Source organism: Plectropomus leopardus, chromosome 24, assembly GCF_026936395.1.
Source record: "Plectropomus leopardus strain MGB_pleo_1.0 chromosome 24, ASM2693639v1, whole genome shotgun sequence".
Classification (NCBI taxonomy): domain Eukaryota; kingdom Metazoa; phylum Chordata; class Actinopteri; order Perciformes; family Serranidae; genus Plectropomus; species Plectropomus leopardus.
In genome coordinates this window covers 9,912,779-9,936,527 of record NC_142199.1, presented here as the reverse complement: position 1 = coordinate 9,936,527, position 23,749 = coordinate 9,912,779, and the positions used below count along the sequence as shown (strand labels likewise).

Here is a 23,749-nt window from a genome sequence, read left to right as displayed (position 1 = left end):
TCTCTCTTTTTTTAAATTTTAATTTTAATTTTGACTTTTGGGATTTTGCTAGTTTTTTCTTGAATTTGGAGTGTTGTTTTTTTATTTGAATTTTTGGGTGCTTTTTCCCACTATTTCTCCATAATATTGAGGGTTTTTTTTTTTTATGTTTTACCTTCTAGAAAGGTTTTTTTCTGCATTGAGTAGTTCATTAAGTAAGACTCCTCATCGACCACACCTGGGTAATAGCAGATTTGGAAGGTCAAGAACATTTGGTGCATCTGGAGTTGACTTTTTAGGTTTTTCTCTTGCCAGGAAAGTTAATTGAAAATAAAATAAAAAAACTTAGGAGAATATAACTGCATGAAGCCCATAGTTCCAAAAAGGTTGTCACCTGCAAGAAATAACTGAAATAAAGATTTCATTTGGGATATAAACTCTAAAACTTGCAATTATAAAGTAAACTATAACAAAACTACATATATTATAACAACCATGGATAAACTATTATATCAAATGAATATTTTTTTTATTTTCTTTGTTACATATTTCATATACAAAGACTGCAAATAAAGATATACAGTTATTTATGTATTTTGAAGTTTTGGGTATTTTCTCTATTTCTTTTCGTAATTTTAACTTTTTGGGATAATTTTGAGTACTTTGGGCGTTTTTTCTATTTTTTGAAAAAGTGTGTGTGTGTGTGTGTGTGTGTGTGTATGTGTAGAATTTCAAATTTACAAATATTGCCTCCATAGAAAATACTGTGTAGTACTTATGGTACTTCATTTTTATCATCTTTCTTGTCATCTTCCTTCTCCTCTTTCTTATCTTTCTTTGCAGTTCTTCTTTCATGTCCTGTAAAAGTCTAGAAACAGGCAGGTGAGGTCAACATTTTGATCCTTGTCATTCAGTATTTTCAGAGGACCTGAGAGTGGCGCTCTAACACAAGACATTCACACAGTTGCAGTGCTCTGAGCTGTGTGTGCATCAATCAGTGACTTACACTGAGATCACCTGTGTGAGCAGGAGGGGCTGCTGTGTGAGGAATGTGACAGCTTTTAGTGAAGTCAAATCACCTGAAAAGAGTCCTCTCTGTAGCCAGTGAAGAGAAGGGCTCATTATTTATGCTGTTTGATAAGTGTTGGTTGTTCATTTCTGATCAAAACAATAGGCAAAACAAAAACAAATGAATAGATATTAAAGTGTTTAAATGTTGTCAAAGTGGTACTGTGACAACTGACTATTGCACATTCCTTTCAGTGGGACTATTTGAGAGAGATAACAAAGTTACATCTGATTACATAATCAGGGCTATTTTTCTCCAGAGCCACAGCAGACATTATACAAGTTTACAAGTTTTTTTTTACCTGTAACAGAGTATTTTCACTGGGTGGTATAGTACTCTTTTCTAAAGTAAAGGACCTGAATACTGGCTGTGCCGCTGTTTCATAGGCTGTTATTATCAGGTTGCAGCCGAGCACTTGTTTCACTTGTTTGTGGATGTGGTGTCGTTTGTTGGTAAGTATTGCATCTATCCTCTCGTTTATTTACTATTAACTCTTTCCTCTATGTCGAACAGGAGTGTTGTTGTGAGTTGTGAGGTTGTTGCACTAAAAATGCCCGATGAAGTCCATGATCATTTTAGCAGGACAGTTAAATGGACAGCTCCTCTTCCATCAGGTGCTTGTTGTCAAGTTTAAGAAGTTTGAAAATCCATACATACTTTATAGATGTAATCGACATTTGATCCTTTCCTATATTAATAGTCCCGTAATGTTAACTTACATGTTACGTCCTAAATTGACTCACTGTTGGTCTGTTTCTGTTTCAGATGAACATAAACGCAGACTGACTTCAAATCAGTTTATTTCAAACAGTTCTTGAAAAACAGACACAGGAAACAGAACTTCTGGTAATGCTACAAATTTCACAACTGAAAATGAAAAAGGATAGTATTTTTAAATAACATTCTTATTAAAATTGGGGGGGGGCTGCGTAGGAGAAACTGCATTTTACTTAAGATCTAGGCAAAGTTACAATAGTATTATATGTAAAGTTGTGGATCGCTTTGAATAGATACCTTTGTAATTGATTATAAAAGGGAATTGCTCAGGCTGGGCATCAGTCAAATATCTTAATGACACATGCAAATATTACATAAATTTGCTCTCAGACCCCCTTTGTACATTTTTATGCCTTTTGTTACTCATTACATTCATTTAAAAAACTTAACACAATAAGCCAAATTTCTCAATTGCAGCATACAAACATTTGTAGTGGAACTTTGCTTAATCTATCAGTACAAAATAATCTAAATGATCAGACAGTGTCCGTTTAACGGATGTAAACAAGAATATGAAGTATTCTGTGCCCTTTTGTGGTACCAGACAATTTTTTGATACTCAGTCGGAACACATTTCAGTTAGTGCTTATAAAGTATTGAGTTACTTAGCCCTTTAATATCTGTGTTTATGAGGTCAACTTTCAAGGCAACCTTTCTCTTTGACCACATATGAGATAATGAATGGAGGCATCCACTGTCCAGCTGCTAGTCATATGTCATTTGGTGAAGAGTCCTATGACACCGTGGGATTACCTCAGAAGGAATGTCCTTAAGTGGAAAAGTTCCTACGACCCGCAGTAGTCGTGCCAAGCCAAGATCTACTCATCTACTCTGAGGGTTCGGACTTGGTTCGACATATTAGTGAGCCTTTGCTTGAGTTTGCGCTGAGAAGATTCAAACTGTTCTGCCAGCTTTCGAAATTTGATAGCCATGACATCCAAACTGGCTTCAATGACGTCGACTTTGTTCTCCAAGTCTTTGGCATCTATGGCAGTCATCAGCGACTCGTCTATGAGATTATCTTTCATCAGGATTGCCTTTCCCTTCTCTTCCAGCAAAGTTTTAGCATCAGGATACTCGACGAGTACCTCCATTAGATCATCTTTGGACAGGGCAAACAGATCAGAGTAGCCCACACTTCGGATGTTGGCTGTTCTTCGGTTTCCTGCCTTACTTCCCTTGATACCAAGGATGCTGATTTCTCCAAAGTATGCCCCATCACTGAGGACCACAAACTGGGTGACCCCATCATCTGCTACTACAGCCAGCTTTCCCTCTTTGATGATATACATTTCCCTGCCGATGTCCCCCTTCTTACAGATGTAGTCACCAGGACTGAAAACTTGAGGCTGAAGTTTGAGGACCAGCTCAACCAGCAAACCCGCTTCACAGTCTTGAAAGATGCGCACTTTACTTAGAGTCTCCAGATGGACATTGATGGCGATCTCAGCCTTTAGCTTGTCTGGCAGGTTCTTCAGCACCAGCTTCTCATCACAGGTTTTCTCCTCTGTCCACAGGTAGTCAAACCACTTCACTACCCTTACCTCCAGGTCTTTGGTGACCTTTCGAAATTGCATGTACTGCTTGATAGAGTCAATCTTTGCCTGGAACTCTACACGTGCAGCACCCATGTTGGAAATCATGGCACCAACATTGCCGACAATTGTGGCAAAGATCAGAACCCCAGTGAGGAAGTCAGCTACCACAAAAAAGTATTCAAAGTCTCGAACTGGGGGTGGTGTCTCTCCAATGGTGGTCAGAGTAAGAGTGGACCAGTAAAAGCAGTAGATGTACTGCCTGGCCAGGCGAGCATACTCACGATTCTTCAGGTCTGGATAAACCCAGGTGTCTGAGCCAAAGCCAAGCACCTTGGAGATGGCAAAGTAGAGGCAACCGTTCCAGTGGATAATGATGATGATGTAAAGTACTAGATTACCAATTCGGAAGATGTTGGGGAAATTTGTTCGAGTTTCTGTCCGGTCAAAGAACTCAAAGAGTCGGGCTAACCTGAAAAGACGGTTGAACCTCCACTCTGGGTTGTCAACTCCAATTTGGAGGAATATAATATCTGTAGGAAGTATTGATATGATGTCTGCCTTGAACTGGAATGTCTTCATGTACTTTTCTTTCAGCATCTTCTCGTCCTTTATAAGAAGACCTTGTTCCAGAAAACCTATTGACAGATAAGAAGACGTAGTTCCATTAGCATTTTTATATGCTCAAAGCTCCCCTTACTCTTCACATATTTAGCAAAGTTCCAGTCACTTACCTGTCCTGGCTCTCACAAAGGTGTCAATGAAGTAGAGAGTATCGGAAATGTAGTCCAAAACCATCCATGTGCTTGTATTTGCATACTGCAGTTCATTAAAACAAGCCCTGCCGGGAAGGAAACCCATATCAATCACCTATAAAGCAACAGTAAATTAAAAAGGAAACTGAAAATGACATAAATTCAGACCTGGCAACCAGGAACATTAGGTTGTAGAACACTGGGATGGATATTGTGCACAGCCAGTAATAGTACAAATCGGTGGCAGGGTCCATGATCCACACCTCCTTTCTATATGAGAAAAGGGGTATAGGGAGATATATAATATATAATACTTGTGAAGTTGTCTGAACGCAGCACAAGGAAAGTGATGTCAATTGGTAGCAGTATTGAAGAATTTCAGCCTAAAAAAAATAGCATCCAAAGGAAATATTATCTAGTACTTACGGTTCTTCCTTTTTATCATCTTTTTTATCATCCTTTTTGTCATCTTTCTTGTCGTCTTTCTTGTCATCTTTCTTCTCATCTTTCTTCTCGTCTTTTTTCTCGTCTTTTTTCTCGTCTTTCTTGTCATCCTTTTTGGGTTCCTCTTTCTTGTCATCTTTTTTCCTGTAAAAGTCCAGAAACAGGCAGGTGAGGTCAACATTTTGATCCTTGTCATTCAGTATTTTCAGAGGACCTGAGAGTGGCGCTCTAACACAAGACATTCACACAGTCGCAGCGCTCTGAGCTGTGTGTGCATCAATCAGTGACTTAAACTGAGATCACCTGTGTGAGCAGGAGGGGCTGCTGTGTGAGGAATGTGACAGCTTTTAGTGAAGTCAAATCACCTGAAAAGAGTCCTCTTTGTAGCCAGTGAAGAGAAGGGCTCATAATTTATGCTGTTTGATAAGTATGACTTGTTCATTTTTGATCAAAGTAACAGGCAAGATATAATTTAAAACAAATGAATAAATATTAAAGTGTTTAAATGTTGTCAAAGTGGTACTGTGACAACTGACTGTTGCATTTCCATACAGTAGGAAGATTTGCAAGAGAGAGATAACAAAGTTACACCTGATTGCATAATCAGGGCTATTTTCAGAGCCACAGCAGACATTATACAACTGTTGTAAATGAGCTCAAAATTAGTGGATTGCAGCTGCCCAGTAGCTCAGTTGGTCGAGCAGGCGCCTCATGTACAGAGGTTGCGTTCTTGCTGCAGTGGCTGTGGGTTCAGTTTCAGTCTTTGCTGCATGTTATTACCTCTTTCACACTTAAACTGAAAAAGCCTTTTTTCTTTAATATTTAAAAAAAAATCAGTGGATTGCTCCATTAGTTTGATTTTTGGAATTTGAATGCACTGGTTTTAAAGTTAGCTCTTAAATTAGCTTGAATCTGGCCTGAAATTACTGTTTCAGGCCGATTGATGGTACGTCTCTGAAACACACAAATATGTTTCATTTGCAAGTTTCATACATATCATATCAATATTTATAAAGTGACATAATATACGAGCTGACTGTCATGTACACAAATAGTACACTAACTCTATTTTAATGTAGTCAGGTACAGGGATTAGGAGTGTGTGAGGGGATCCATATATAATCCTACCCATCATTGTTGTTGGAGTTGTTCATGTTTTGTGCAGCCAGGGCCCCGCGACCATCACTGGAAGACAAACACATAATGTCAGGTATTTGTAACTAATGCATGCAGCAACTCAGTATCAGAGGAATGTAACAAAACACACCAAAGCGGAGAGGACACATCCTCAGTGTGTAGAGCAGGTGTCCTTTATACAGAAGCTATGTCCTCTGTGCACTTGCCACAGGTTCATATCCAGCTGTGGCCCTTTGCTGCATGTCATTCCCTCTCTTGGCTGACAGCAGCAAAGTTAGCATGAAAATACAATATACCAAATAACAGTAATCCTCTCTGTTAAATACAACCCAGGGACACTAATAGAAAAATAAATATGAGCTTTGGAGCATTAAAACTACAGCTGGTGACTTTATAGCAAACATGACAATTTCTTTTTAGAACTGTCACGATATCCTGACAGTAGTACATGAGGCACATAATCTGTGTAAAAAATCATGCTTCTCCTAAAGGCATTTGCAGAAATCATGAAAACAGCCAATCAGAGCTGAGTGTTGAGGAGCTCTTGCATTGCAGGTGAACTGTCAAACTAGGCATAACTGTTCGAATATGAATCCAGATTATGTTACTGCATTGTCTATTTCTCACCTCAAATGTTTTTAGAAACATAGTTTAGTGCCCTGTTCAGTTGTACAATGAGAAGATTCGCTCCAGATGGTGGGTGGAGCTTTATTTCAGCTTTTCAACATGGCAGCCAGGTCAAAAACTTTCTTACAGAATTACAAAATGCTTAAAGTTTATCATGGGATTTTTTCCCAAATGACACCAAAACTAAAGTTGTTAGTTTTCTGACAGTTTTCTCTTCAGCTATTTAGACACATATATAGTTTTGAATACAGTTTGGTGTCCTTCCTCTGACCTGCAGATTTGTGTCTCTGTCTCTGTCTCTGTCTCTGTCTCTGTCTCTGTCTCTGCGTCTGTTTTGGATTGTCTCCAGACTCTAGGATGCTCTGAGCTGAAAAGCTGAGTGAAGCTTCAGCTAAATCTTTATTGGTAAACACAATAACAGGCTGGGTGTGTGAGTTTTGTGTGCGAGTATGGACTGAAGATGAAGAAGCACTGAAGTCTGGGTCAAATACTTCAGCTGTGTTGTCCTCCAGGGACTGAGACATGCTTGTAGCTCACCTGGTCCTCATGTTCTCCTCTGTCCTCTGGTTGCTGGATTCTGCAGGGCCGACACTGCTTCTCCCAAAGTGCATCATGTGCGACAGCCTTGGAAAAGAGTTCAGAATGACCTCAATTATCAGCAGGTTCACGCAAAAATATGATATATTATGTTGTTTTGCTTTGTAATTTTGTAAAAATACAACTAAAACCCTTAAGGAACTGTTTGGATGCAGACATTTTTTCTTGTATTGCTTTGCAGTGCTACTAAGCTGTCAAGCATATACGCTGGATTTATTCTAATAACTTTAAAGTACTTAAAGTGTGCATCGTGCAGCTGTATTATCCAGGTAAATACAAGTATCAGATCAGGATTGGAGGCAAAAAAACTTGATGGGGACATCCCTAATATCAATGGTTTATTAAAATAAAAGGACTTGGGTGTATCATTATAATATCAGTTCTCATCACTATTTACATTATCTGCATTTAATTGAAACTTTCTCTGACGGGAAGTGTAAATAGTACAAACACAAAATCATTAATGACTCACCTGGACAGCAGTCCTGTCCCCACCACAGATGTCCGATCCTGGGTGTCCATCAGCCTGGGACAACAACAACAACAACAACAACAGGTGTTAAGCATGATATGTTGATCTGTACCCATCAGGTTTGGGTCTGTAGTTTAATTATTTTAATGGAAAAATTTCTTATTTGTCACCTAAATTACTTTTAAAAAGTTGACTTCAACATTTTTTGCACAGTTCATTTGTTGTTGGTTTTTCTAAAATTATCATTTGGTCGTTTCCTTAGAGGCACAAGTGTTTCAAAACTTATGGATTTTAAAACTCATCATGTTGGCTCTTGACAGATTACAGTGGTGGAATGTAACTAAGTACATTTACTCAAATCTACATATTTTTCGTTTCAGGCCTAACCAGTCAGAGGCAGAGTCAGAACCACTCAAATAGGTGAGTACAAGTGTCTTTTTCGGGGTATCTTTAGGGGATTTTGGGGTATCTGTTGGACTGCTGTGCCCCGCAATAAGTATGAATTTGAGGTACTTGTTCTTTACTTGGGCATTTTCTTTTCTTTTCATGCCACTTTATATTTTTACTCCACTACTTTTCAGAGGCAAATATTGTATTTTTTTTTACTTCACTACATTTATCTGACAGCTTTAGTTACTTTACAAATTAAGACTTTTGCATAAAAGTCATAAGAATAGTTGATAAAATAGGATGTTTTGTTTTAAGTTAAATTACCCAAAAGTTTATACAAGTACAAATGCGTGGAGAAGTCAATTATTCAGTCAGTCGATCTCCGCAATCTCCATAATCACATACTGCACATACAGATTGCACACAGACACTTCAGAGTGGGCCCACATTCATACCAGTCAAATGAAGGAGTCAGTATTATTCCTACTTGTTATATATACAGCAGACTGTGATGAAGTGACAGCTAACTGTTTGTATTTAGTCCCATTAGCTCATCACGTTTCTCAGCACTGTTAACTCAAATCCTCTCCCAGATTACATCAGCTAAAATTAGATTTCCTGGTGTGACTTGTTAAGCTCACAACTTCAGAGTAGTTTCTTTTCTGGTGACCACACTCGGACATTAAAAACAATCAATTTCTGCTGGTTAAATGCAGTTTACCTCAGTGTGAGTGATGATGATGAGCAGCGGAGACAGTCAGAAGTCAGTGGGAGCTCAGATTGAATCCCATGTTGCTCCTTGTTTGTTCTTTCACCTTCACATCAAACATGAGACTGGCAGGAGAGCAGAGGAGTCATATTCAGCTGTAGATCCCACTGTCAAGGAGTTAATATCTATCCTTTAATACAAGTCACAGAAGCAAACAACACCCATGCTTTACTATGGTGAAGATCTTCCTCTGCTGTGAAGAGTTCCCTCTGTTCATCCACTCTGCACCTCCTCCCAACAGAGGATGAAGGGGGAGGGAGGAGGAGGAGGAGGAGGAGGAGAGAGGAATCATTTTCTGCCCTCTGCCATTAAACTTAAGTAGGGAAGACTGGGGCTAGATGTAAAATTTGTGACATATCTGAATGTACTGTACTGTGCAAAAGTCTTAGACCGCCTTTGCTAATTTAGTTAAAATGATCAAACATATTTATTCTCTGTAGTCTATTTACTAAAATACAATCAGACTATTTAGGAAATATGTATGTAGTATTAAAAATGCAAATATTTCAGAATACAACAGCTTCAGTAGGCTAAAGTTGCAAGTATTCAGTGTGATCTTGGTTTCCACTTAGCATGTCTTGAACTCTCTTGGCCAGACAATATGAGATTTGTAATACTAATATTCTGGTGTATTTACACCAAGTTGCATTCAAGACATTTTCATTTTTATTCATTTAGTTATTTTTTCCACCAACTGGCTCAGATATGTATTGTAACTGTCTGACAACGTCATGAAAGGATTCCTACAAAGAAGAGTGAGATTCTTTTTATTTATCAAAAACAGCCCAAAAATCACCATTTGCAAATCCACCAGACTCCACTAACCCGACAGATAGACAACAGAAACTAAATAAAACTTATAAAAAATTGGATTTCACTGTTTCAACAATCTCCAACTCTGGTTTGGTTGAAGTAAACCCTTAATTCACCCATGTAGATGTGAAAATATTTTGGCTCTTTGCACACTTAAATGACTGTTTGTTCAAATGGTGCAGCCTATTTAAATTTGGTTACATTGCAGTCTTATTCGCTGTTTACAAGACCAGCTTGAAGACAGAAAAAAAAATTTATGATAGCATATTCTTCTTCTATTGAAAAACAGGACTTACTTGAGTTGGAGCCTCCATTTTATTTATATCCTTCCTAGTCTTAGTCAATCCTCTTAGTGTGTGGACAGCTAAAGTGAGACGTCAGACTCCACCTCCAGGTCTCAGAGAGGAGCTGGACAATCCCTCCAGCAGCCTAATTTCACCCCCACTGCTTCCCTCTGAGCTCAGTGTGCTGGGAAAGTGAGAGCAGGTGATCAGTTAGAAGCAGTGGTGGATGAAGTATTCAGGTCCTTAACTTAAGTAAAAGTACTAATACCACACTGTGAAAATACTCTGTTACATTAAAAGTCCTGCATTGACAATATTATGTAAACATTATCAGGAAAATGTACTTAAAATGTTAATGTAAAAGTATCTAATCCAGGGCACCCCATGGCTCAGTGGATGAGCGGGTGCCCCATGTACAGAGGTTATGTCCTCATGTGTCATTCAGGGAAAACATCAACATCTTTGTAATATATATACATCTATAAGTTAATATGATTAAGTAATTATGCTGAATTGTTTGCTTCCCTGTGGACAGTGTGTAACCTGTCTCAGTGTGTGTCGGTGAGGTTGGACAGCAGCCAAACAGCTGACTCAGATTAGCTGCTGTAAATGAGATTAGAGTTAATCTGTTGATGCTTCTTGGTGAGCAGACAGAGAGAAGAAGTGATGGATCATATTTCCCACCGATCAAAACTCAGTGATGTGGCTGGTGGAGAGGGAAATGTGTTAGTGTTCACTCAGCAAAACGCCCTTTTAATGACATTTAGAGGAGATGGAAAAACTCTGGAGCCTAATGGCAGGACTGAGCTTTGTCAGGGAGAACGTTTTGTGATGTTTTGTGGCTTCGTTCTCAAATTGTTCTCAGACCACATGAAAATGTTCATCCATCACTTGATATTTGGAAAAAGTAAACAGTACGTAAACACCCCATATGGCCAGTTGCAATGCCTTAGACACATTTGTGATGTAGCAACAGATTTCCAAACTGTTTTTAACAGAGAATCTTTAAAATCCTTCTTTGTTGTTGCCTACAGCGTGCATACATATCGTAATATCATCCACCACACTCAGTAACAGCAAAACTAACAGCACAATCTGCGTGATAACGCAACAACTTTTCTTTTCTAGCAAGAAACTTTTCTTGTTCGACAAGGTATTTTCTTGTTCTAGCAAGAAGCTTTTCTGAACAAGACGTATCTTTTTTCTCCCCTTTCCTCTTTTTGAGTTATACTTACTGTGACTTCTATTCACTCTCTTTCTGCTCGTATATGACTGTAAACACGGTGTGTGAAACTGTGTAGATAATGTGTGTGTATGTATGTATATGTATATGTATATATATATATGTGTGTGTGTGTGTGTGTATGTGTGTGTGTGTGTGTGTATGTATGTATATGTATGTATATATATATATATATATGTGTGTGTGTGTGTGTGTGTGTGTGTGTGTGTATGTATGTATGTGTAGGTGTATTTACATTTACTGTATATCAATCTGTTCTTAATCACACAATAATCACTGTTCATCTTGATCTCACACAACCACAACCACACACGTGTGCGCGCGCACACACACACACACACACACACACACACACACACACACACACACACACACTGCTTCACCTTTAATTCTATCTTATCCTGCATATCCATCAAGCTAATCCATCACTTCTTTTATCCTTTTTTGTTTAATTCTGTTTAATTTGTGTTTAACTTTCTAATTTCAATGCTCTACTGTGCCTTCACTTTTATTTTATGTCTTTGTGTCACTTCTTATAATCTCTTTTGTCTGTTTACATGTCCCTGCATTTGCCCTCACTTATTCTGTTATCAGGGCATTTCACAATGAAGGAAGTAAAAAAAAAATCTTGTTCTAATGCAACTTTTCTTGTTCAAACAGGTTTTTTTCTCAAACAAGATACTGTTTGTTTTTTTGGGGGTTTTTTTGCAGCAGTAAGCTTCATTACACCCTTCTGCTCCACCACTGCAAAGTTTTTTAAATTATAATGAAAAGTAAAAGTCAGACACGTCTCTCCTGCAGCCATCAGATCTGTTGTTTCTGGTCTCCAGGCTGCAGCGCTCATTTCACACCATTGGACGCCGCCATAGATAATCACCAGCCCCGTGTGCATTTCTAATTGCTTAGCTGCTCTGGGTTCAGCTTGTTGTCTCCAGTGTCTCCCAGGATGCACTGCTCACTGAATCACCCTGCTGTCAGGATATTATCACTGTATGATTTATTTTGAACCATGAGACCTAAACATGGCTCTAATAGCATAGTACATAACTGCCCATATGACTGCACCATCCTTTGATTTGGAAAAAAAAAAGAAAAGTGAAACACGTCTGGGTTTTAATAAAAACTGCAACCTCTGGGGAACATTTTAAGACCAGAAGGGAAGTCAGGTACTTTGGCACATCTGATAAAATGGGATAAATTAGGTTTTACATCTTTGGCCCTTAACATACTGTACAAGCAGCCGGTCAGCAAACATGTTCTTGAGTTGTTGCTACAAACATACTTTACATCAAAGAATCATTTTAAATTGATTTGAGATAACTATTATGGGCTGGGGCAAAGAGTCAAGAGTTGAATTTCTCATTTTGGTAGAAAGAGCTCTGCAGCTAAAATGATAAGGGTATAACAACAGAAATGGTTGCTTTTTATCAACTGTTTGACCTATTATCAAAATATTTTCTCAATACAGTTTACTTTTTATTAGAGATGGTTTTCAGTGAGTACTTAATGCATTCAGGTAATATAGGACAAAAAATGGTGTGCCATATTTCAGACATTTTTAGTATTTTTGTCACTTAAAAAAATATTAATTGTGATTCTGTGAGTCCGTGTCAGCAACAATAGACCAGCATTAGCCATAATTCGTACACACACAAACATGTCAGTTATAGACAACATGGCACCAAGTAAACAGGCAGCGAGAGAACAGTCAATCACAGCAGAAATTGGACAATCATTTTAATAAATAGCCACAGGTTACATTATGATTCAGTGAAGGATTGACTAAATTAATTGATTTAACCATTCAAAAAACACAAACTTGGGTTGCCTGGTGGTTCAGTGGATACAGTGGGCGCCCCATATATAAAAGCAATGTCCTTGTCACAGCATGTGGCCCTTTGCTGCATGCCATCCCCTCTCTATTCCTCCTTTCACGCTCATTTCCTTTCCTATCAAACAAAGGCAAAATGCCAAAAAAATATATAAATTATTTTACTTACTTACATACTTTCTAAATAGAAATACAGCAGAGAACCATAACAAGTTCTAGAAGAAACACTGAAGGTATCCTGCAGAGTTTTAGGTGGTTTTCTTGTCAATCTACCAAAAAGTGCCTCAAATTTTCTGATTTTGCCTAAAGGCTGGTGTGATGTGCGAACAGAATCAGCTGTCATATAAAACTAAGATCCCGACTTACTACTGGAGCAAACTGTGACATTACGGCCATCATCAATTCCCCGTGCTGCTGATGTGTTAACAAGCTGCTGACAGTCATCTCACCAATTAAAATCATTACAGCCTCAGCTGTGTCTGTCTCCCCACAGGACCGATGTGTCACGGCGGTTCCTGCGTCACATCTACTCTGAAATGGTCGAGAAATTCAACAGATGAAGCACCCTTCTTCTTAAAAACAACAGCCAGGAGCTGTGATATGGTCAGTGGTGAAATGTAGAAAAGTACATTTACTCATGTATTGTACTTAAGTACAAATTTGAGGTACTTGTACTTTATTTGAGTATTTTCTTTTCATGCCACTTTATACTTTTACTCCACTACAGTTCAGAGAGAAATACTATACTTTTTGCTTGACTACATTTATGTGACAGCTTAAGTTACTTTAAAAATCAAGATTTTTGCATAAAAACATAAGAAGGGTTTGAAAATATGCTGATTTGTAATAAATTAAATTACCTTAAAAAAAACTTTTAAGTCAGATGCAGTGGTAGAATGCAACGACTGGCTTTTGGATGTGTGTTTTTTTTCTATTTTTTGTCTAATAACTGAGTTTTTGGGATTTGTAGTATTTTCTTTTTGTAGATTTTTTTGAGCTGTATATTATTACTTTTTATACTTTAAGTACATTTTCCTGATTATACTTAACTTTACTTAAGTAACATTTTCAGTGCAGGACCTGTAATATAGATATTTTCACAGGGTGGTATTAGTACTCTCAGTGAAGTAGAGGATCAGAATACTTTGTCCATCACTGTAAATGTCGTCCTTTTTTTTTGCACTTATTTTGTTCTACCATTGGGTGTCACTGTATCCCTTCTGTTGGTGTCCTTATTAAAACTTCTCCATTTGTTGGTTCTCAACATTAGGTTTAAATATGCATGTTTTTTATTTGTCAAAGGTGTGTTTTGTGTCACATTACCCTGACACGTCAAACAGTACAATACACCCCACATTAGTGAGGAAACTATCACCTTTGCAGCAGCTCTACTCTACTTTTTTTTTTTTTTTTTAAATTCAGACTCTTAGAAGTTGAAGTTAACCTGATAACGTAATAGAAAGACAAAAGGGACTTCTGGACATAGCCTGTCCAAATAGACTAACCTGAATATCATCCTACAGGACGAGGAAAACAAGGCAGGAGAAAGAGGAAGAGGAGACTACACTGAAAGCTAATTGGCTGGGCGGAGCTGCTGGCTGACGTGCAGGTAAGGACATGCTGGCGAGCTAAAAACACACAACATTCAATAAAATATGTGCACAGTAAATCTCAGCAAACTCGTCATTGACTTTGGGTGCAGTACTAATGCCATTTCCGAAAAAGGACGTACGCAGGCAGAGCAGCAGTGTCGCTTCCATGCTTATTAACCATTAGCCTACTGAAGGTTTCTCATGAAGACGTTAGCACGCCAAACCCCATGATTAATAATGCAAATCAAGTAATGACAGAGTGAAAAAGCAAAAATATTCAACAAGCTTTGGGCATTTAAATTACTGCATCCAGGCAGACAATTCGGCATATAATTAGTTCATCTATTATGACAAAATATTGAACAAATTTGAGTACAACTCTCCCTGGAAGTGCCCTGTTTTGGTAGTCGACCAGATAAATAATATTCAGATTTTGGATCGAGGTTTGGAGGTGATGAAGGACATTGACAATATGTTTGTTTCATTAATCAAACGGGCTGCGATAAGATCACAAATTCATTTTTTTAAAAAACATGTACTGTCTTTCACTGGTACCCAGAACATCCAGGTATTTAACCCTTTGAAACCCGAGCAAAGCAATGTGAGCAAATAAAGAGTGACCCAATAACTAACACTAACATAACAAAAATGATAAAAACAAGGACATTTAAAGGAAAAGGTGCTTAAAAATATGTAATAATTCCATAGCATAATTTCAAGTGTGTAGTTTGACAACTATGAATATAGATTTCCCTTCCTTTTTTTCTTTTTTTGTTCGACAGTTGTTTCCTAGCCTTTTGACAACATTTCTCTCAATCTACTAATTTCTTGGAAAGTTTTGGAACATTTCAGAGAAATTGCACCAATTTGCTCAGGCTTCAAAAGTTTCGATACTTGTGAAAGGCGTCTGAAAGCAGCACAAGGGAAGTGATGTCGCTTCAGGTTTCAGAGGGTTTATACAGTACTATGAGCCTATCTGCTGCTGTCACATTTCAAACAGGGTGTTTTTTACTTTGGCAAATTGGTGTCACTGACAAAATTTTATTTTTAATTCGTGTCAAATAAGAACGAAATAGTTATGCATCATTCTCATTGTTGAGCCTCTAACATTCTGCACACCCATTGATCATTTTTTAAGTGCATATGTAAACTCAAATGAAAATGCTTTCTGTATTGCTAATTCAAATATTCTAATTTGGAGCTGCTTTCATGTGTTTTGTGCTTGCGAGTCTTTGCATTCAGACGTACAGTTTGTTCTGGAGCCAAACATGAAGTTGAAACTGACAGCAAGTTTCTGTGTTTTCCTCGGAAAACACCTAAGCGCTTTAAAAAACTGTTGACTCCTTTATTTCCATGTGCTCTTGATGACATCCCCGAGGCCACGTCTGTGAAGCTGGCCGTTAGAAGTGTCACATTGTGTTGCATGTGGAGCCAGCCTCAGTCTTTATTTAGCTTGGCATATCACCACGTCACAAGATCACTGTCCATATGACTCAGGGTGTGCTGCTCTATTGTCGAAGAAATGAAAGCAGCCACTGTCGGAGAAGTGGTAATTGAACAGGGACTTGGATAAATTTGCTTTGATTGTTTACCAGAAGTCATCAGATGTGTGTGTGAGAGTCTGTTTTTAAAGTCCAGATCAGATATTGATGCGCATGCCAGAAAACATCTTAAAATAGTGAACTCAGACACCATGTGGATCAGATTTCGACTTGATTTTAGCGAAATGGATTGTATGAAACTACTCAACATTTGGTTTTAAAAATCTGTTGATTGGACTTTTTACTTGGATTAATCTGCCAGCGGTGCCCTCAAATGTTTTTCAAAGGGGTGGCCAGATGGGGCCACTGAAAATCTTGGGGCAAAACAACAAAACCAAAAGTCAGAACTGAATTTCAGTAACTCTATTAGGGCCTGTGTCCACATAGCATTTTTCTTCTCTCAATTGTTTCCAATAAGGAGAGAGCAAATGTGGCCGTCCAGAGAAAAGGTGCCTTTTTTCAGGGATTTTTTTGTGCAGCCGCTCTAAACAATTTCTGACTAAAACTGGAGGAGCTGAACTGCTAAGTCAAGGGGAACACCTGATAAAATTCTGTTAACTGGTCCGGTACGGTGTTTGGCTTAATATCAAACAGGTTTAAAGCCTTATATATATTTCAACAGCACTCCTGATGAATGTGTGGGAAACCCATGTGTGGGAAATTGCATGGGTTTTGCCAAAAACTGCATGGGACCAGAAGAAAGTGTGTATGTCTGTAAAGGGGAGACTAGTGGATGCCCATAAACTTAATTTTCATCCAGGCATCTTGAAGTAAAAGGTCAAAGGACTCCTTTGAAAACAGCCATGCCACTTTGCAGCATTATTTAACCGTCTTCCCAACAAGTTAGTGTGACACGACTGGTATGAATGGCTGCCTTAGATTGAATTCACATGCAGCACATATTCTTCACATTGCGTTACTTGCGTGTAAACTGCCACTGTAGTATTTTTGGAGCATTTTGTGACTCGCAAGTATTTGCCCTGAACAGCTGTGCTAATGCTCGGCAGGCTGACGCAATCACAACATCTGCTCACATAAATAGATTTTCTATGATCTGGTGTGTTCATTAGGAGCCCTGTTGAAATATATGTACAGTTCAATGATGCATTGCACCACAGTCCGATCTGATCAAATATCCACCCTGCGAGTCCCAAACTGCTGCTGTGGGAAAAAACATGCAGAGAGCTCCACCTGCACCGCGTTCATAGCCCCGTAAAAACCTCTGAATATAGAGAGGGGACACAGAATGACAGGCACACATACATTTAAAAAGATAGAAAAGCAAAGTTTCCTCAAGTTGAGAAATATCAACAGGGGACAGGGCAGCAATTAGCCATGAATCGTTTTGCCTGGTAGAATCTGTTTAAGCTATTTTGTATATTGAATGCTAAAACTGCAGGAGGTGGTGCTCCAGAATTGTGTTATGTATGGTCACAGGCCGATAGGTTGACCTTTGTTGACCACACAGGTCCAAATGTTAAAATAAAATGCTGCACAGCTCAACTGAATGTAAAGATAAAATTAGCATCAGTAATGTTGTTAACGCCACTAAGGACAGACGTGTGTGTTTGGTACGCAGAGGCATGGATGTTGTTATGTGTTACGCAAGTGCAAAAGTACCCGCTGTGTCCTGTGTGTGTGTGTGTGTGTGTGTGTGTGTGTGTGTGTGTGTGTGTGTGTGCGTGTGTGTGTGCGCGTTCATGTGTGTGTGTCTCTTCCTTCCTCCCTCCCTCTCTGTATACTGCTGACCAAATTAAATGGACATCAGTCTCTTTCTGTTCTCATTATTCCTTCTGTTTTCTTTCACCTGAAGGACTGCTCAAGCATGGTCCTAGTTCAGTAATTTTTTTCTGTTATAGTTTAATAACATTTGGTATCTTTTAGGAGCCGAGAAGTACATGTAAGAAGGGAAGTCTGCTGAGTTTTGGTGTCCCGGGACCAGGATGGGAGAGCAGCTGTCAGTTCCAGACGACTTGGACCAAACGCCAGAGGTGCTGTCGACAGTCAGCGGTAGGATCCATCCGTTTATCACTCTAGTGCTGCCGGGAGGTTGTCTTGGTCATGTATTAATGCCACACACATAGATTAGATAATTAAAAAAAACAGCGTCCCATTCCACTAATGACTGAGTTCTACACACTGGTGGAATCTAACAAATTATATTTACTTAAGCGCTGTAGTTAAGTACAAATTTGAGGTAACTGTTCTTTACTTGAGTATTTTCTTTTCATGTCACTTTAGGCTTTTACTCCACTACATTTCAGAGGGAAATTTTATACTTTTTACTTCACTACATTTCTTTGAAAGCTTAAGTTATTTTACAAATTAAGATTTTTGCATAGAACACAAGGGTTTAATAAATATTGCGTTTTGTAATAAATTACCAAACTGTTTATGTAGGTACAGCTTCAATTAATAGTTGGTTTATCAGTTGATTGATTAAAAAAAAGTCAACTGTTTATCTCAAGAATTAGGTTTTTGTTTTGAGTGCTTGGGTGGCTATTTTTGTCCTATTTTTTAAAAAAAAATAATTTTAGTTGTTTTCTTTTTTTTCAATAATTGTAAGTTTTTGGGGGTGTTTTTTAATTTTCAATTATTTGATTTTATTTGATATTTTCTTTTTTGATAATTTAGAGTTTTTTTTAAAAAATAATTCTTTGGTGCTTTGGGGTGTTTTTATATTTCTTTTTTCTTTTCATTTTTTCTGGTGTTTTTTTATGTTTTCTAATAATTCTGAGTTGTTTTTTTTATAACAATTTTGTTTTGTTTTTGTCTTTTAAAAAAAACAACAACAACGATTTTAAGGTTTAGCTGTGTTTTGTTTATTTTTAAAGATCTTCCTGCATTGGGTACTTTTTCTTTTAATACGTTAAGTACATTTTCCTGATTTTACTTATTTCATTTCAATCTAGGACTTTTACTTGTAACAGAGTATTTTTAGAGGGTGGCAGTAGTACTTTTACTTAAGCAAAGGATCTGAATACTTTGTGCACCACTGGTTTTATAGGGGCCGTCATATGTTCATGCATGGGTCGCAAGTATGATGTGTGTTTTATTTGTTTAGATAAATACGTCAAAATGAATGAAAAGGAACAGCAAGGAATGATTTAACCCAGCCAAACTTCTTATGCCCTGTACAAATACGTTGTATTAGTATTAAATAATACAACCAGTACAAACCAGAATAAGCCATGCTAAAATCTCCAAATGGGCCACTGAATTGGGCTTTACCAACAACAAGCCAGAATAATTGGGTTTGTAGTCAGTGTGATTGATTTTGAAGCCGTTTCAGAGAAGGAGAGCAGGTTCTGATCTTTTAGACTGGGACTCTTCGACTTAATAAATCAAATTAATGCCATAAAATGAAAAGTGCATGACCATAAAGCATCTGAACACTTCTTCCACCACTGTTTATTAGTTTCTAGGATTATAATTGTCTGGTCTTGGTGTAAAATCTAATTATTCATGATAATAAAACACAGTCTTGTGCAACATTTGGCATCATGTGTTTTTATGAGAAATGTGTTTTCTCATGAGTACACAGTTGGTAGCTGTTGTTTGTAAGATGATGTGGGATAGTTCACACTTTTTTCTAACTTCTATAAAAACACATATTGTTTGACTTCAGACACCTGATTGTATATGTTTAAGGGCTTTTCAGTTGGAAGTAAAACCACAAAATAAGACGATTGTACATGTTTTTAATGTACTTTTTGTACCCTGGTAAACAGTCCAAAACACAAACACATATTTGCTCGTATAATTAGCTGTAGGGGGGTTTCTGTCATCCCTCCACCCCTCTCTTCCTGTGATAAACACAGAGCAGACATGAAGTGAGATAAACAGTCACACATTCACGGAGCAGAGAGGAGCAGAGGCCAGCAGCTTGAGCTCATAGACATAGCATGAAACCCACAGTGATGTGACGATGTCTCTTTTGGAGTTAATACAAGAGGGTGGAGAGGTGTTGAGTGGACTGCTTCACAACGTGTCTGCATCTATCAGTCTGTTGACGCGACACACACACGGCAGGAGCTGTAGACCAACAGGTCAGTGTTAGTTTGAGTGTGTGCTGACTGTAAAGGTTCGGTCGATGTTCAAAGACTGTTCTGGTGTGTTGTGTCTGTTATTTAAATCGGTGTGACAGGACGACAGGACAGGATTTCCTATCACCACGGAGACATTCCCCCCGCTGTGTTTCCCCCTCATTATTCAAACATAATAGAAGAACCTGACTATTTAGCTTCCTGCTGAAGCTACAGAACAGCGTTTCTGTGGTAGTTTGGGCGACTTGAAATATGACTGTAGGAACTAGAGATGGAAACAAACTTCAAATACTTTTTTTGCATGTACTTCTCTTTTGAGATAGTATTGACGCATGATATTTGAACTTATGTGGTTAATTGTGGTTTACAGTAATTGTAGATATTTTTAGGTGCAAATTTAGGCATATAGCCCCCAAACAATTTCCAGGTTTTGCTTCAGCATTCATGATTTCCCTCTAATCTAGGGCCAGGCATCATTCGAAAAATATAATACCAGTACCCTTAAAACCCTTATAAAGTGGCATGAAAAGAAAATACTCAAGTAAAGTACAAGTACCTAAAATTAATACTGAAGTAAATGCACATAGTTACATTTCACCACTGCTAATAAAATATATAATATATAAGATTTTTTAGAAAAATAGAAAAAAAATCCCAAAACTTTAAATTATCAAAAAAGAAGGACATTTTTAAATTATAAAAACTAGGAAAAAACACACACACCCAAAACTCAAAATTATTTTCAAAAAATGGAAAACATAAATGTTTATCAAAACAGTTGGCAATTATATTCCATCAATCGACTGATAAATCAGCTAATCATTGCAGCTGTTATTGCATAAACTGTTTGGTAATTTATTATTTTTTTTACAAAACATCATATTTTTTAAACCTTTGTTATGTACTGATTCAAGTGTGACATGAAAAAATACTCAAGTAAAGAAAAAGTGCCTCAGATTTGTACTTAAATGCAGTACTTGAGCACATGTAATTAGTTATGTTCCACCACTGTTGTTGTATTTCTTTAAGTGCAGACTCAGTAGACGAGGAGGGGCATTAGCAGTCACTCCATTCAGATTCTCCACCTTGGAGTGTAATTGTATTTCTCTGGTGTTTGACCTTTGTAACTGATTACCTGATATAGCACTTGTGAGTGGCTAATTGATAACTTACCCCGTGTCTCAATACACCGGCAGCAGAAATGTCTCCTCACTAGTTGGATGGTTAAGGGACAGATAAGACAGATAAACAGGCAGACAAACTGAAAGTCGAAGAAACTGATTAGAAAGACGAGCAGACTGGTGGACTGGTGTGTGTGTGTCCATCATGTCTGTTAAATTTTTCTGTGGCCGTCAGTCAGCAGAGAGGAAACAGAATCATAAGTGCATGCAGACTAACAGACGAGGTGAGTGTTGTCTTAATGTAGGAAATGTTATTATCCTGCCTCTGGGAAACAGGCACATTTTTGCTGGTTGCACTTTGCATGGGATTAAGTACAGAAGGTTAAACTGCATTGATTGTTAAAAATCCACGCGCTCCAGTGGCATAGCCTAATCAATATTTCTCTACCAGAATAATTTTCCCACAAGGCCAGAAACCAGACAGACAGAGGATTAATCTTAGTTTATAGACACTAGATGGGAGGTTGATTTGTGTTGAAGCTTTTCCATTCAAACACACATTAATCCTCTTTGGCTCTTTATGTGTTGTAAAGACATCTGACTTGCAGCATGTTCCTGATTTTTATGTGCCGCCACCAATCATACTGAGAACTTTAGCTGTGCCTGAGATTCAGATGTCTGATAAAAAACATGCAAACAAGCATGGGTCAAGATAACTGTTGTCACAATACTTGCAATATCAGTGTTACCAAGAATACTATCGACCATGAGTGTTTGTGTAATTGTGTTTACGCTGTTGGCAGTTGAAGGCAGGAAGTTCGAGTCACTGACAGTCAGGTCATGGCTGGACTATGAACTCTTAAATTGATGTAACTTTTATGTCCGTCATGAGCGCTGGTTTTAAAATCTAACCTTCATATTGAAGGGATTTTGCAGAATTCCTGATATATTTTCACATCCAGGTTGACACCATAGTTAAAGGAAAGGTTATTTTGAAGCGCTACATGAAATTATTTGCGAACTGTAAATATTTGCATGCGTGTGTTTGGTGGAATCTGCAGCAAGACATGCAGAATGCTAGACAAGTGATTATTTAAACAGGGGACCTAATAAGCTTTAAATTGTGTCATTTTTATTTAAACAAATTATTTTATTTTTTATTTAATTTAGCATTATTATTATTATTTCATTTTTAAAATGTATTTTATTTTATAAATTAAATTTTTTATTTTAGTTTTTAAACATGTTTTCTAAAATTTTCTGAAAGAGAATTACAAGAGTTGTTTCACCTAAGACATTTCTTTTACTTTATTGCAGTTTGTCAGTAGCCTGGAAGAGTTTACAACTTTTTTGTTGGTGTTTAGACTGCACAGATGCAGAATAATGCATTTGGTATTCATTCTATTTACATGCGCTTATATACTGTGACCATATGAGGAACTTTCAGGGATTTATTGTGGGATGATGTTTATAATGATAAATGATAATATTTATTATGTTTTGACTTGTCAGGTTACGTGTAGCTTTATTTTAGGTTTATTGTGATTTATTGTAAAAAAGAAGAAAGAAAAATTAACTCTATTGTCTGGCTGATGATGCAAATTCCTAGTATACACATCTGCATATATTCTCAGTATCTTGGTCAGATGTAGGTGTGCAGATTTCCACAGTAGCAGGGAGGGGCGCAGGAAGGAGGAGTGGTGTAATCGTTCAAGAAACTTTGACAGGTGTGTGTGTGTGTGTGTGAGAGTGTGCGTGTGTGTGCAATAGAGAGACAGACAGGGAGGGTTTGTAAATACAAATTAGATCAGGATGACGCAGGCAGCACTCTTCCCTCTACATGTGGAGATGAAGACAGTGAGGGAGGAAGAGGAGAACAGACAGAGGGACAGGATGAAGGAATGCACCGGCAGACAGGAATATGGAGGAGAGAGATTAGTGCGTATCTCACTGGAGGAGATGGAGAGCTACTACAGATGCACTCAGTGCTGTCAGCGGCTGCATAGTGAGTTTTTTGTGTGGTGCGTGAGGTGTGTCTGTGCATGTAAAGGCTCAAGTTCAGAGACGAAAGTCTAGAGTAAAAATTTTGAGGATTTTTATAAGCAATGCGCATGATCTGCAGATGCTTTTTTCATAGCTGTGGTTGTTTGCCACATGATGATCACAGGTCTCTGATCCAGTTTGGCCCCTGGTTGTGAGATGTGTTCACTCTCCCATTTCTCTAAACTCTAATGAAAAGTCCTGCATGTTTTTGCAACTGGTGCAACTGTAACATATGACCTAAAATCATTCAGAAAGTTCCTTTTACCCTTTAAATCCTGGAGCAACATCACTTATCTTGTGCTGCTCAGACCCCTTTCACAAGTATTTAAAACTCTGAACCCTTAGCAAATTGGTGTGATTTCTTTCAAAAACATAAAAAAAGGTAATGTAGCTCATTACCTTTTTTTATGTTTTTGATAACAAATGTATAGATTTAGAAAAAATATTTTGTTAAAAAGCTTGGGAAAGAATGTCTGGGGAAAGAAGAAAAAAGCAAGAGGAAAACAATATTAGAAATGTTACAGAATTATTATAATTGCAAGCACTTTTTCCTGGTCATTTCCCTGTTGTTTTTTTTTTTCAGGTAATTGTCTTGTACTTTTTTTGGTCATTTTTTCTTTCGTTGCTCATTGCCTTCTTCTCATGCTTTTCAAAGATATCGAGCCAATTTGCTAAAGTTTCACA

The 23,749-nt window shown here is 37.8% G+C and overlaps 2 protein-coding genes across 9 annotated transcripts in view; one reads left to right on the top strand and one right to left on the bottom strand.

The window, feature by feature from the left end:
- Positions 1–1,831: 1,831 nt before the first annotated feature.
- On the bottom strand, positions 1,832–9,761 carry LOC121965560 (cyclic nucleotide-gated channel alpha-3-like). 2 transcript variants are annotated; one of them, XM_088074448.1, is made up of 9 exons: positions 9,661–9,761; positions 8,504–8,616; positions 7,393–7,446; positions 6,861–6,947; positions 5,688–5,744; positions 4,542–4,703; positions 4,284–4,385; positions 4,095–4,201; positions 1,832–3,998 (listed from the first exon to the last, which is right to left on the bottom strand). In XM_088074448.1, exons 3-9 carry the CDS (start codon positions 7,440–7,442, stop codon positions 2,644–2,646), a joined length of 1,920 nt encoding a protein of 639 aa, XP_087930574.1. In that variant the 5' UTR covers positions 7,443–7,446; positions 8,504–8,616; positions 9,661–9,761; the 3' UTR covers positions 1,832–2,643. The 2 variants fall into 2 exon arrangements, with proteins under 2 accessions (XP_087930574.1, XP_087930573.1); XM_088074447.1 differs by lacking the exon at positions 9,661–9,761 and having other exon boundaries at positions 8,504–8,754.
- A 7,847-nt stretch (positions 9,762–17,608) lies between these two features.
- LOC121962863 (guanine nucleotide exchange factor DBS-like) overlaps positions 17,609–23,749 on the top strand; it is a 62,406-nt gene continuing 56,265 nt past the window's right edge. Inside the window, exon 1 of one of the 7 annotated variants that reach the window (XM_088074443.1) lies at positions 17,609–17,865. In XM_088074443.1, coding sequence (XP_087930569.1) covers positions 17,799–17,865 — 67 coding nt within the window. In that variant the 5' untranslated portion in view covers positions 17,609–17,798. Of the gene's footprint in view, positions 17,866–19,672; positions 19,905–21,126; positions 21,307–22,449; positions 23,028–23,749 lie in introns of those variants that run through there. The other 6 variants (XM_088074440.1, XM_042513181.2, XM_088074441.1 and 3 more) reach the window with 6 other exon arrangements.

Coding starts and splice junctions, on each gene's coding strand:
- LOC121965560 (XM_088074448.1), bottom strand. CDS start 7,442: ATGGACACCCAGGATCGGACATCTGTGGTGGGGACAGGACTGCTGTCC. Junction 4,386..4,541: donor GATGATAAAAAGGAAGAACC/GTAAGTACTAGA, acceptor TTTCTCATATAG/AAAGGAGGTGTGGATCATGG. Junction 3,999..4,094: donor CTTTGTGAGAGCCAGGACAG/GTAAGTGACTGG, acceptor ATCTGTCAATAG/GTTTTCTGGAACAAGGTCTT.